General features: G+C 39.9%; 2 protein-coding genes across 3 annotated transcripts in view; both read right to left on the bottom strand.

The window, feature by feature from the left end:
* Positions 1-11,395, bottom strand: part of LOC105684986 (serine/threonine-protein phosphatase 4 regulatory subunit 1-like) — a 97,627-nt gene extending 86,232 nt beyond the window's left edge. Inside the window, exons 1-3 of one of the 2 annotated variants that reach the window (XM_012398748.3) lie at positions 11,257-11,395; positions 10,438-10,482; positions 6,212-6,412 (exon numbers count right to left, since the gene is read on the bottom strand). In XM_012398748.3, coding sequence (XP_012254171.2) covers positions 6,212-6,392 — 181 coding nt within the window. In that variant the 5' untranslated portion in view covers positions 6,393-6,412; positions 10,438-10,482; positions 11,257-11,395. Of the gene's footprint in view, positions 1-6,211; positions 6,413-10,437; positions 10,483-10,565; positions 10,588-11,256 lie in introns of those variants that run through there. The other variant, XM_048659336.1, reaches the window with a different exon arrangement.
* Positions 10,912-15,255, bottom strand: LOC105684987 (RING finger and SPRY domain-containing protein 1-like). The gene is made up of 10 exons (XM_012398753.3): positions 14,477-15,255; positions 14,214-14,379; positions 13,301-13,486; positions 13,152-13,218; positions 12,892-13,032; positions 12,689-12,804; positions 12,462-12,605; positions 12,148-12,365; positions 11,816-12,076; positions 10,912-11,730 (listed from the first exon to the last, which is right to left on the bottom strand). Exons 1-10 carry the CDS (start codon positions 14,686-14,688, stop codon positions 11,643-11,645), a joined length of 1,599 nt encoding a protein of 532 aa, XP_012254176.1. The 5' UTR covers positions 14,689-15,255; the 3' UTR covers positions 10,912-11,642.
* Position 15,256: the final 1 nt, after the last annotated feature.

Below are 15,256 nucleotides of genomic sequence, written 5' to 3'. Positions count from 1 at the left end.
ATTCTGAAGAAAAAGAAAAATCTTGGAAAAATTACAATTAGATACATATCGCGTCAATGAGTGGAGTTTACACAAATATATATATAAAAAAAAGTAAAAGAGATGAAGTATATGAAAAATACATACGATTATATAGATACACATTATATACGTAAACCTGTAACGCGTTATTCATTGATCATTAGCCATTAGTCATTGGTCATTAGTCACGTTCTCATCGTATTTATGAATGGGTCGCGCTGTGTAATCGCCGCTTACTCGAACCGTATGTACTGCATACATGATATATATATATATATATATCTATCTATCAAAAACGCAATCCCATACCACATGAAAGAAAAAGTATCTACCTGATCAGAAAAATTATTTCTCTCCATACGTTAAGAAGTTCCCAAACGTTTTCCAAAATCATTAAATCACCATCACTCTTCCAGAATTTTCTCGCCCAACATATGGCATACAAACGTACATGGAAATGAATCGATTATGCCGCTAAATGAATGATGAAATAAAAGAAAAAAAAAAAAAATAGAAAATTACGTCCATACGCACTTGATCGGAATTAAAACTTTTATACATACGGTGGGAGCACACGGAGTCCCAGTGGTGTCGACCCGGGTCCCAATTATCTTTTTTTTTTTTCTCTCTTTCTCTCTCTCTCTCTCTCATCTCTTTAGCTCCCCGAATCTGAATGTCCGCGGTCGCCATATAATACAGGGGGGGTGCGAGGAGGGGGGGGGGGAGAAGAGGAGTTTATAAGGAGGGAAAAGGGGGGGAATGAATCCGAGGAATGCTACGTAATAATCGAGCTGCCTTTAACGCGGTATTCGGTCACCAGGGAGTGCCACTGGTTGGCTCCTAGTTGTTCATGAAATAGATAAACTATGTATATAGGTATACACCCGTGTATTTCTATGTCGTCGGTGGGTTAAAAAAAATTTCCTCATCATATTCCACGCGGATTGATCTGTGTGTGACCATTTTTACGGTGTGCGAAATGATTATTTACTTCAACGATGCTATAGTTGTACATGCCGCCGACCGTATGTATGTACGTATGTATGTGCGAATTGTGTAGTATATAGAAATTAAAAGATTACTTTTTTTTTTTTTTCTCTATCAAAATTTTCGACACTAATGAATTTTACACACGCACGATTTGGTGTACGCGAATATATTACGAACGTTTAGAAAATGGCCGCTTCGCGGATATTTTTCTAAATAACGTGAATATAGAGTGGATAGATACATACGTATATATATATATTTAGAAAATTATTTTTCGTACATAAACGAATAGGTAGCCATTTTTTTTTATTCTCTCCAACTTCAACGATATGTCGTATGTACGCGCGGTAAATTACAATCGATTGAAAAATGATAGAAAAAAAAAAACAAAAAAAACAGATATATCTCGATGTATATAATCTGAGTATTATTCCTATATGTACGTAAGTACGATGTATGTGTATAATAAAATTGCATTTGTATATACCGTATGTACGAATGAAGAAGAAAAGAGAAAAAAAAATTAGGTACGCGGCAGCAGGTGAATTATATTTTTTAAATACACATATGTAAAGCTGTACAGATATTATATTAATGTTATATACGGGCGCGTCGAGATAGGTAAATAATATACACGTACCTATATACACCTATGTACATCCCGCGCCGCAGGTGTGCACGTAATATATAGTATCCACAATTAAAAAAAAGCGACGTCGTAGGTACGTACGGGAAGAGAGAAGAAAAAAAAAGTTATTAATGTATTTAAATGCGTGATTGTTTATTGCATTGATTATATTATATATTAAATTCCTTTCATTAACACCGTTTCCCCCCCCCCCCCCCCCCCCCAACCCAGCTTGAACGATTATTTATGTACACGAATATCGCATACGCTGTGCATTATAATGATCGGCCTTGATCAATTAATCAACCAATTAAAAAGTTACAAATATTTTCAATACAATTATTACAGGTAGGTATAGAAATTTTACGAACACGACTCCCCTCAGCTGCAGCTGTGGTACGCGCGTACGACGACGGTTGAAGTAAAAGTACAAAAAAATAAAAAAAAAAAATAGAAAAAAATAGAAAAAAATAGAAAAAAATAAAGATTAACAAGGCGCATGTAGATTTATACGTTATAGGTATACGTACGTATAATTAATAAACGTTGTGAAACCCGCATTATAAAATAATCTTGTGTTTTTCTCACCTTTTTTCATTTTGTAAATTAATAATTTATACACATATGTATATATATATTAATGGGAATACCTGTGCAGTGACGTGTCATCGTCATCATCGCGATATACTTGAACGGCTGCAGCTTTGAAAAAAATTTCTGAACTATACAGATGCGACGATGAATCTTAAATATATATTATAAGGAAATTCTCGCGTATACAGGTGTATCGTAATGTCAGAGACGTTTATACCCGTACATCGTACGGGATTCGGATCCACGGTAGGTGTACGATATTTTCGGGAAACGAAAAAAAAAAAAAAATCACTCAAAAAAGCAGAAAACGATACACACACACGATGTAGAAATAAAATTTTGCAAGGATGAGTCGTGAAACGGCCTTCGTCAATGAGATCCGATCGTTAACACCGAAAATATATAAGAACGAACACAAGATATATATATATATGTAGGTAATACATATTTACGCGGATATTCGGTTGAACGGGTATGAGAAATGAACAAAAAAAAAAAAAAAACAGAAAAAAAAAACTTATTCATTCATCTACCCGAAATCTGATTCATGATACCTAAATCATTTTATTTCTCCGAATCGCGATCCTATACATCATCCGCGGTAGGTACCATTAAAAATTGAGGAGAAAAAAAATCAGATGTATAGAATTTCATCTTTGTACATTTACTGTATATATATATATATATATATATATATATACCTGATGCGAGTGCGCGTGGAATTCGGACAGATCATACCTACTTCCGGTCATGCAGGATGTGTACGAAAATAATAGGCGATCAATGGCAAACGATAAAGCGACCTGCACCTCGCACAATCGCGGGTACGCTCAGGTAGGTAGCTATACGTACGTACGTACGTATACATGTAAAAAATAATTTGCGATCCGCACCACCACCTTTCGAGATTTTTTTAAACTACGCAATGCAGCTGCACACACCGTATGAGCGCGTGCAATTCAAATATGGCAGACGGAGCTCGACTATAGTCAGATTAATTAATATTCAAAATATGATCGTACGAAGAATGCGAATAATACGTATGTGTAACGATGTGATACGTACATTTCCAGAAACTATGTATCACTCGTTCGATACATGGATGAATCAAAAAAACGGAAGAAAAATAAAACAAAATGAACTACGCGGTGATACACGCGAAGCACAAGTACACATGTATATCATACCCAATTGAGTCAGCAATTAGAAATTTAGAAATAAATAAATGATTCATTAAATTTTACGATTCCAAATAATGAAACACAGGTAATTGAATGTATGCGATCATTTCCGGTAAACATTAATCACGTATACGCGCGATCGAAGAAAAATTCTTGCAAACTTATAGATACGCTCCGAGTATACGCAACATGGATAAACGATTCGACGTTTCGCTTATATAAGGGGCCCCTTTTTTGATACACAAATTTTCGCACGTGTACAAGGTTTGCCCGATTTTTTCATTGTATTAAAAAAAATTCTCTGCACACGCCGCCGACGTACGTAGGATCTCTACCGGGATATACGTACGTGTGCATGGTATCCAGGTAAACGCAACGCGACCCGCAGCTTCGCGCCGCGTAAAACGAGCTGTTTGCGAGATGAGAAGTTTTTCCATATGTTTTCCGATTCGTGCAGTTTTCAAGAGTTGCATACAGGCGTGTATATACGTACAGGCCGCATCCGCAGTTTATATACCCGACGCGGTATATATAGGTACGCGAGAAACGCAAGGAGCAACGTCGGTACCTATAACGTCAGGCGATTGGCCTGCCGATCCTACCGATATTTCAAGTCTTCGAAAAACGCAGGAATTTCATTCCCCTGCACAATTTATATACATATATATATATATGTATACGTATGGATATGTACATATATATGTATTATATATATCCACGTATATATAACATACCTTATACAGCTATATATATATATATGTACAAAACCTACGAACGGTCGTTCATCATGGGGGACGATTACAAACTCGTTTCCCCGCGCGCCCTCGCCGATATACATATATACCAAGAATACATACATACATACGTACGTGAGTACATATGTATAGCTGCATACATGCATTATTTTTGCTCGCGACGAGGTTACATGTACGCGCGTTTTGTACGCACATCGCGTTATACGTATAAGCAACGCACAATATGAAAGCGAATCCGTATAAAATTCCGCAAACTTGGGAACGGAAAGCGCAAAAAAAAAAAAAAAACGAGAGAGAAAAAGAAACGGGAGAAAATGAAATTCTATTAGATTTATACGTATACCACGTGTACCTATATGTATAACGTGGATATTATTTACTCGATTAAACTTTTTTTTTTCTTTCCCTCTGCAGCAACGGTGCATCGTACATACATACCTGTATATATTATGCGAGCACATACGGTATACGTACGAGCGTGCATCGAGTTATGTACCGCAGGACGACGTTGTACCTATATACGCGTCCGTGCGCACATGCGAGTATATAATAAATGAGGTACATATGTATGTGGTTTAGAATTTTCCCGCGTTATTTTACGCATTATATTATATATATATATATATAAACGGGGACCCGGGTGGGTATACATATGTACAAAGTTTCTCGCCGCGGCTGCAAGCCGGAAACCCGTTTCTAGGACTACCCTGATTCTAGGAAATTGATGCATACGTGTGCGTAGGTATACACGGTGCAACGAAGCGACGACCTGCACTTTCGTACATATGTATAACATAGGTACGTACGTACATACATACGTGTACGTTCGTACATAAGCACACCTCGTAATGTACCGACGAGCGCGCGAACGCCTAGCTCCGCAACTATAATATTGCACCGTATGCAACGGGCTACTACATACGATGCATTTAATGTACACGGTGGAAAAATTGTACGATCTCCGCTGCACCGATAACGACGCGTCCTAACGTCACCTCAACCCCGCTGCATGCAGCCACGGCGTGGGGTGCGTTTCCCGAAATTTCTATAAAACTATGGCCACTGGGTACCTACCGAGCGTGTAACGTGCGTCTGTTCGTTAGATATACGTTTATGTTACAATAAGGGCGAAGATATTAAAAGGAAAATTTAACAATTTGCAAATTTGAAAGAAGGTAAAAAAAATCCAAAACGAGAAATCAGATGCATAAAAAACGATGCCCATATACTTAACGATATTTGTAAATTATATATTATATATATGTACAGATGAAGGGAAAAAGAAAATGTCGATATAAATTCTTTGTACATATAAATAGAAATCTGAATAAATGATATATATATATATATATATATATATGTACATACGGATAATATATACAGTTATTTATTTGCTCGATCATGTATTCGGCTGTACATATATAAATATGTATATATATATGGATATACATAGAGATCAGCGTGTACATGTGTATGTATATATATACGCGATCGTTAGAACAGTCAAACCGCCATTAGTACGGGCCGCGGGGGGACGCGTATACGTTGCAAGAAATTGAAAGGAAGTTGCGGTCTAAAATTCGCGATATTTTCCGCGAGTTTTAAAAAAAATTTACGGGATCGGTTATAGTATATACATATATTCGTAGAAATTAATCTTTGCTGATTAGTGAAATTACGAATAGAGAACAAAACGAATGTATACGGTGTAAACCGTGAGGAAAGAAAAAAAAAAAAGAACAAATTAACAGACGAATCTGTGTACCGTGATCGAGAAAAATTCCGACCACCCTAAGATAAAAACCGATATTTCGTACATCGATCAATCCGCGGTTCGTGGATCGATTTTGATAATAATTACAGATACATCAATTCGGATTTCGGAGTCCGAATCTGCGGCTCTTCGATACAAATTACTTATACGCCGTACAACCGTGAATCGATGTGCGGCGTGGACTTTTTTATTTTTTTTTTTACAGTTTTTCAGCGACGATTGAGAGGAAAATTTTCGAATAGGAAAAAATGAAAAATTACGGACTTACCGGCCGTGACGACCGAGGAGCGTTCTATCATAACTTGTCGTTTTTTCAGACGGCCGTGGTCGGTGTCCGAGGATCTGTGGCGGGAGTTTCTGAAGGGCTGTTGATTCTCCTGCACCGCGTTACTCCCTTCTTCGTAACCTATCTGACGTCCGCGATGATAGTCCTGTTCACTGCACTGCATATCTCGATTCTGCGAATTATCTGTAGATGAGATAAAATGAAAACGGTCAAATTCTGTAACACCGCGGGGTGTACGAACCCTATATATATTGTTATTATTACGTCGCGAAATTGCAATCGCTGAAATTTTCAATATCTATAGATGCGCGTGAGGTGATCATAATTTTCGTCCGTTGGATGTCACACCTGGTGTTAAAATGTAACGTGCGTAACGCGATCTTCAACGGAGGAGGTTCGAAGAGACGAGGTGAAAAAAAACAAAAAAATTCCATCGCACGGAGACGATCGCAAATTTTGTCAATTATTTGATCGTAGATTTTAATTACCGAGTAATTCGATTGGTGCGATTCTTGATGAAAAAAAAAAAATAAATAAATAAATAGGTAAATAAATAAAATAATAAAATAAAAAATCTATAATTACGCGTATATTACAGATAATCGCATACAATCGGCTCTGCGAGACTTACGGTATGATACGTGAGCTGTAAAAAAGCGAGACGATTCTTTCGCGTCCGATCATACGTACATACATATATATAATACATATATATACCTAATACACAAGTTCGGAATGAATCGTGCTACGTATATATCAATACATAGGTGAGTAAATGGAATCTATTTATTGACGAGAAGAATATATATATATGTATATAAGTGATGGTCGGAAAGTGCAGCAGAAAACATCAACAGCAGCAGAAGCAGCAGCAGCAGCAGCAGCATGGCGACTGTTAACCCTGCGACCTGCATTCGGTAGACGCGGTCGTACATATAAATATATATATATATATACACATACACGGTGTATACATACGAGTACATTGCGCGTATGTATATTACATATATATACATATGAATGTATTTAATGTGTGTGTATATGTATATATATACGTACAGGCGGTACGTCGGGTAGTCTTTAGAATCCTTGGCTTGAACCGTCCGTTCGTGGCGCTTGTTAACAAGTAAGCCAACTTGATAACCGACCTCCGGAATGTCAGATAAAGAACGCGCCCGTGTACCAGGCCGCTTTATACATCGTGTATACCATGCGGCATATTATAGCCCTGCATGCCGGAGAGCCGTGGGGCTCCCTGTGTACGCAGTTGCGTATGAAGCGATTTCGGTGCCCCGCGCGTACGCAACGGCCGCGCGACGCGCGTCGAACGAAATAAAATAAGGAGAAGAAAGCAAAAACAACAAAAACAACAAAAACAACAACAACAACAACAACAAATAAAAATTACTTACCACACGTTACGTTGCATCGTTTGCATACGCGTACACTACACACGTATGTACACGTGTGCAGTGTATACATACATACATACGTACATACACACGATCTTTAAAATACACGCGTATAATCAACGGAAACGAGGAATTCCCGGAGTATATAGTAGGTATTCGCTGCCGTGCAGACGTCAGCATTATAATGGCCGTTACGCGACTCGTGTGTGTGTGTGTGTAGGTACGTATACGTATACGTATACGTACACATACCTATACCGAAACGTTGTACGCGCCGCACGGAAAATATCGAAAAAAAAAAAAAAAAAAAACCAACAAATTGAATGTATAGGTGAATAAATTATCAGAGAAGAAAATAAAGGTAATTTTACGAGGTGACTAACGTTAATATCTAATCGATTTTTATAAAATTTCGACGAACTGTACCGCGGCGGTGGCGGCGGGAATTAGATACTTCGATATACCGAATTTCTATATACGCTATAATATTTATTGCATATAAATCGAATTGCGGATAGACGGCGCGAGTTTCCTCTTCTCATTCTTCGTGTAGTAGACGAATAACCGCGTACATGTATTATATGTATAGAAATGGATATGGCGGTGCCGAGGCATATGGTAGTTGAGGTTTTTTCGCGCTCCTTGGGCTAAACCTTTCCTAAATATATCGTAGACCCTCGCGCACGTGTTTTTCACGTAGAGATACAAATAACAAACGTTTCCACATACGTATATACGCGTATATACGTACGAGCCGTATATACCTACACACGGATACGCGACTCAAGGACTTATGTAAGCTGGGAGCGTGGTGCCGCTTGTTATCGAAGTCGATACATAGCCTCTATCTGAACTAGAAAAAAGAAAATCTTTCCTTTCTTTCGAAACCCGAATAAAACTACAGCAAAATTGAAACCCGCGGCTCGGGGGTTGCTCGGGGGGTGTGAAAATTGCGCGCCTAGTTTTTAGGCGAAATTTGCTCGCAGAATTTTTTAATTGGGATCGGGAGAGAACGCGAGGAGAGCGGACCGAGGCGTGGAGGAGCGAAGAAAATAGAGAAATAAAGAGAAAAAAGAAAAAGAAGAAAAAAAACAAAAAAAAAAATAAATAAAAAGTCAACGGTGACGATGAACCCGTTACCCGCGCGACGTTCGACGTTCCTCTCGGAGCACATCACGTGCCCCGACGGTTGTTCCGTGATTTTCTATTTTGGAAAATGCCGATTCATAGTGGGTACCGCGGAACGAAGAGATTGGAGAAGTGTGGCGGCGGCGGCAGCGGCGGCTTTAGCTGCTAATATAAGAGCGAAAGATAAGGAAGAAGGGAAGAAAGACGTCGGGACGCTCGGGCGTCCGATGTTCGAACGTTGAGGAACCGAACGGAGAAACGTATGTAGGTCGGAGTGTCGGACGACGACGGCGACGGACGCGGGAACGCGTGCCGACGCCGAAATTTGCGGTAAAAATTTAATTGGTCCCCCCGAACACCTTTGTTCGATAATTTCGAACACCAGATGGCGGCATCGAACCGGGGGTGGTTCGGGGGTGAACGCGTGTCACTTTCTTCTTTCGTTTTCACCGTTTGTTTGTTCACCTTCCGGTACCCATTACTCATTAGCTATTCTCCGGCGCAAGCACCGATTGTTCACGACGCTGTAGGTAGTATACCCCCCTTTGTTACCGTTTCGCGAGATAAAACAATTCGGCGACAAACGATCCGCTCCTGTTTTTTTTTTCTTTTCTTCGTTCTCATTTCAGTTTATTTTATTTCACCCCCCCCCCCCCCCGGCCCGGTATACGCGGGGAAAGAAAAAAAAAAAAAAACCAATTACCAAGCGCAAATTATTTGCATGGAAAAAATTGCGAGCAACGAGAAAGCGGCGACGAAATTTTTTGACGATCTTTCTTCCCTCCCCAGGTTCCGAAGCGAACGGTTTAACAACCCTGCGGGGTTTTCCAGGTTTTTGGTATTTTCGGGGTTTCGGGAAGAATAACTGAAAATACGAATCGAAAGCAACGAAAAAAAAAAATATCGAACGAGTTCAAGACTATCGGGTAAAGCTGAAGCGCGGAATAATTTGAGATTATTATTTTCAACCGCCCCCGGGGTCCATGGAGAGGGGAGGGGAGGGGGAGAGGGGGTCGGAATAACTCGGAGTAAAACGTAGATTCGCAAAAAGCTGAGTAATTCTTATCATTGGCGATAACCGCGCGAGTTCCGCGAGACTCGCTACGATCAGCCATTCAGACATTTCAACGAGACGACGAGTGTACGGGGGGGACAAGAAGAGCCGGAGGAGGCAGAGTAGTCGGCAGACGCCTGTAGCGCTACCTGCTTGATAAAACGCTACCGATTCTCTGCGAGGACCCTTTCTCCCTCTTTTTTTTCTCCGTCTCTCTCGCTCCTTCTCTCTTCTCCCCCTTGGTCAGCCTCCGCCCCCCTCAAACCCCCCGTCCAACACCCCCAAGGAGCGAGGATTTCACTTGCGCGTGTGAAAATGAGATCGTGACACACGAGAGAACACACGCGACACGGATGACATTCGTCGGATACGGTTAAGACACCCGGGGCAGAACGATAGCGAAAAAGTTCTGGTGATCTTAACCTCAAATAACCGTGAAAACAGCGCATTCTTTATTTAAGCGGCCACGCCATGCACTCGGGGTCCAACACCACCACACCACCAGAGCACAGCACACAGCGTAGAGCACACCACACTGGCATGCCTGCGGACGGACCCGTCGAACTTAACCGCCTAACTTAAATACGAATTATTGCCAAATATTGTCTACTCACTGTCGTCCGTGTCTGCCAGGTCTTCATTCTGGAGATAGGATATATCTGAAACCCACAAACACCACGGGTTATAGAGATATCGTTCATGTTTTCGGAGAACCTCGGCCCGTCGAAAGGCACCCACTCACCCGCCATGTTGTAACAAACTACTCCGCATCGACGCACGCAATTGGCTAACTCGAGACACGAGTACGACCTATCGAATAACTCGATATATATTGCGCCCGCGCGAATCTTGCTGCACGCTCAAATCAAATACCTCGTTCTACGGATGACGCGGACTTTGATTCTTTTATTACCAATCATCAGTCAACGCTTTTATGTTATTTATTTATTTTTTTTTTATTTTTCCTCGTTTTTATTTCTTCGTTTATTTTATTTCGATTCAGCGTTGTCGAGCGATTGCAATTCGTCATTCGATTTTGGAGAGTGGGATTATTCGTAGCGGGGGAAATAACAATTATAACGGAGCAATGAAACGTTAAATTTTCTTTTTTATATCCTCCGAAGAATATAACATGTACGCGTATAATCTATATATAATTATATTAATCGTTAAATATACTCCACTGTATTTTGTATCTCTTGCTCCATCTCTACCTGTCGACGTGCTTAAAAATGTAATTTGAGACGATAATGTTGGGAAAATACATTTGTTGTTCCCAAAATACGATGGACCGAATGATCGAGCGTCGTGTTTTTAGTGTTACCATGCGAATGATTATTTCACGCGATTAAATTAGAAGAGAAGGACATGAAATTTGAATCCTATCACATGCTAAAAATCAACCCCCGGCCGGAGATGTAATTTATATTTACCTATACGTAGTTAGGAACTGTCGAGAGTCAACACCAGAAGTAGAGAAAATTTATCATCTTTGAGTACATCCGGGAATACTTTCTCGGCCGAGGGCAAGGCAAGCTGGGACGGTGGTGGTACCGATGACACCCAATGCAATCGACTTCGCACACTCGTGTTAAAATTTTTCAACTATTGATCCTTCTCCCCTGTGAAAATACTGTCACGACCAAATGAATCAATGATAGATATAATACAACTGTGTGTTTGTATAACAACTTATACAACAACTTTTCAACGAATGATTATCTTGCGGTCTTCTCTCTGCGTCTCATACTAGACAAGAAAAATAACGGAAGTTTTAATTGGTAAATTCATGAATAAATGCTAGACTTTATTACAGGTGTCATGTGTTGTCCGGGACGACCTCTTTTATCATCGCTCTACACATTGGGCACTCGATTAATTGCTTCGAACACGTTTGGCAGAATCCTCTGTAAAAATATATTGAACATCGGTCATTGAAAAGGAGATGGTGAGAAATAAATTAATACAGACAAGTAGGTGGGGAAGGGTCACCTGTGATCACACGGTAGCAGCCTGACGGTGGCTTTTTGATCAAAGCATAGGGTACACGAATCTTCTCGGACGCTCAGCTTTCTTAGCTGATCCAAATATATGTGTCGAGGCAGGACTACTTTGTCTTCGGCGTTAAGGTTTGCGTGTTCATTAAACCTTTGATACTTTCGGTCAGTCGGTGGATATTTGAAAGGGACATTGCCAAAGTTGAATAAACACTGTTGGAATGACATAAAACTAGCTGCGGCGAAGAATCCAGACCTGAAAGTCAGCAGTTTGGGATAATTACTTCGTGTTAAGTGAGAAAATATGTAACACCAGGTGGTACTTACCTCGCTGTTTTGAATACTTGAGTACAAGGTTTCAAGGGGACTCCATTTATTGAGAAAATAATTTCCATTTTTATCAAATCTAGTAGACAGCCCAAAATATCACCAGCCTTCCAACATGGTCTGTCATGTTGCGCCTCGCTCCTGGCATTATGCCAGATTAATCTTCGACAGCCGTCATAGGCTAATGAAAATTCATCGTCACCGATGCCATAGCCTTCCTGTAAAACATAAGCAGCATTGTGAAATGATGAATCCTTTCATCGAATCTAGTTCTACATCTAATCTAGATAAAACGGGAAACTAAAACTACTCACATGGTTAAGGAAGGTACTGTCCTTCGTTGCCCATCCAATTTGCATGACTCCAGGTGTAATGATGAGGATCTCGTAATACCAAATACCAGAGTCAACTTGATAGGTGCAGCGTACGCTCTCAAACGAGTATGCGTCACAGCGTGCCTGGAAGCCAACATAGAATGATTTATCATTTTTTCTCAATGATATTTGGAGTAATTCATGCATAATATTTGTGAGTGTCGTACCTCCAAACCGTTTGGAGAAATTTTCAGGTACTCGCTCACATCCTTTGTGTTCAACATTACGTTAATGCCAGTTGTGTCAACCGTGTCATGAGAGTACTTTCTGTCCTCCATTAAAACTGCATTGTGTGACATGAGAAATGATGTTATTATTTCAGAAGCAATGGACTTGGACGATAGATTTTCAGAAATTTAATTACACTCACATAAATTATCTAAGCACCACCGAGCACAGAAGCCCACCTGTCGTTGTACATAGTGGGATGAATCTACCCATTTTTCAAGTTCCAACAATGGATTTCCTTTCTCTGATAGCAGCCTTTTTTTTATTGTTATCTTATTTTCACCTGTGAAAGGTTTTGGAGTAATAATTGACCATACGTTATTATCTTATACTGCTGAAAATTGTCTGCTTATTTTTTTTCCAGTGTTATCTTTAATAGAATCAAAAATATTTCGTTCTTACTGGTTTGGGCAAATTTTTCCAACCCGATTAATGAGAAAAGCACTACGTATGGATCGACATCTTTTTTCTGGAAAGCAAATTTAGACTTTGAAAAATAAATTCATCTGTAGATTGGAGTTCAGTGGTCTTGGGAAATGAAAATCACTTACTAAGTTCGAAACAAGATATCCCAAAGTGGCATCTGATAATATTGCTATACTACTTGGTCCAGCCAACTTTTCCGCTATGCAGCCAAGCACCACGCAAATATTACGTTGCTGGGTTGCACTTATTTGCACTTTGTTTCGACCCTTTTGCGAGAGTTGAAACATGTGCGAAAGTCTTAGTACAGAATCCTGTGCATGATTGTAAATTAATTATTTAGGAGGAAATATATTCACGTCTATAGGGAATGAAAATTGTTGGTAGGCGGTATTTTGAAGTGATGCTAAGGCATGAAAAAAGGAGATAGGAACCATGACTAACAGGATATTATACATAAGTAAAATGAATATCTGAACTACAATCTGTGGTTGGATGTAAATAGTTCTTGACCACGGAGTTGTAGGATGACGTAATTACTAATGGTTTAATTCAGGAAAAAGGGTGATTTTCTTCTTTTTAGGTAACCCGGCAGTTATCGAGCAGTTTTGATAAAATGTTTAACAAATTTCCATAGCTATGTGGGTTGACCTCTAGGAGAGATACCGAACTTGCAAATTGGGTGTGAAACAGACTTGTCAGAATGAAAATATTTAGATGATCGCTCTGTGGTTAAAACTATGAAACTGTAATCGTATTTCAATACAGTTTTCTCGATAAACCTTGCTTGACATCCAAGATGCTCCTATCTTTAATTGAGTTATCTTAAGGAGGTGTTGACGTGTATCATATCAGTTCTCAGAAGGTTGAGATTAAGCAAACATCTACCGGCAACATTTGCAAATGTCCAGTGACTCACGGTAACTAGATGACGTTTATCTCATTGTGATAGGAGTCAGAGAAGATGGACGGATACAGAACAATAAATGGATTTGAAATGATGATCAAAAACGATCTCACTTCTAAGGGTTAGTTACGCACCTTTGAGGGCAGAGGGCAGTCATCTAACAGCAATGTAATGACAGAGGGACCCAGGGGATCACTCATTGGTATGACGTTCACCATACTACTAACGACTTGAATCCAGCCATCTTCCTTATCCGCAATAGCATGGAGCTTGAGCATTGCTGGTGGAGGCTCTTGCTCACTGTGGAATACAAGCGTTTGAACATGTTGGCTTTTCAATCATCGATATGACGACCCATATAATTATAAATGAGAGCTGCGGAAAAACGAATACTCACTTGTCAACCAGCGAACCGATCACCTCGAGTGTTTCCAGAACCAATCTGTCGACAATAGCAGAGGCTGGGAATCTGAATGTAGGTGAAGCAGCATCTCCAACTGCAGCAGACTCATTGGCAGCCGGGAGGACGGTATTTCCGATTGGGGCATGATTTTGATTGTTATAGGCTTCAGACTCTTCCGGAGCATCTTTGCATAGGCAGTTACCCATCCCGTGGATTGCAAGGTTATGTTTATATTTGTAGATGACAAAATTATTCGCCAAACCGTAACGGGGGCGACGTTACGTTTAGCAAGAGAAACGGTGCACGCTCGTTCCTAGTTCTACATTTCTTGTAAGAATGTAGAGGAATGTATGTTGATGAGGAATTGTAGTCGATTAGTTTGAAACTTTGTTTCGCGCATTTTGATAATCGACAGACTATCTTGATTGTTTTACCACCACCGCATCATCAAGATTGTTCCGGCATTAATCTTATTATCTTAGAATCACTCAGTCTGCAGTTTTTTTCGCCTCTCAATTTCCCAAAATTCTATTCATTCAAACCACAACATTGAACTGCGGCAAAAAGCTGAGACGCTCGTGCTGCATTTTCAATAGTAGTACATAATCCACTTGAACGTGACACGTGATAATATCAAATTAAACGCTAATTATCTTCTTTTTCACACCGATTACTGCTAACTGCCAACTTGTCATTCGCACATCGCGGCACATATACACCTATACTTAAAACTTTAACAGTCAGTCTCATTTATTGCTTTCGAACCTGCTTACG

The sequence above is a fragment of the Athalia rosae genome, chromosome 8 (assembly GCF_917208135.1).
Source record: "Athalia rosae chromosome 8, iyAthRosa1.1, whole genome shotgun sequence".
Classification (NCBI taxonomy): Eukaryota; Metazoa; Arthropoda; class Insecta; order Hymenoptera; family Athaliidae; genus Athalia; species Athalia rosae.
Note: the sequence above shows the minus strand (reverse complement) of the source record. Positions and strands in the feature narration are given on the sequence as shown.

Excerpts from the sequence above, each read along its gene's own strand:
- LOC105684987 (XM_012398753.3), bottom strand. The coding sequence starts at position 14,688 with ATGGGTAACTGCCTATGCAAAGATGCTCCGGAAGAGTCTGAAGCCTAT. Across the intron at positions 13,487-14,213 it reads ACTGCCCTCTGCCCTCAAAG|GATTCTGTACTAAGACTTTC; the intron begins GTGCGTAACTAA and ends AATCATGCACAG. Across the intron at positions 12,606-12,688 it reads TTTCTCCAAACGGTTTGGAG|GCACGCTGTGACGCATACTC; the intron begins GTACGACACTCA and ends GTTGGCTTCCAG.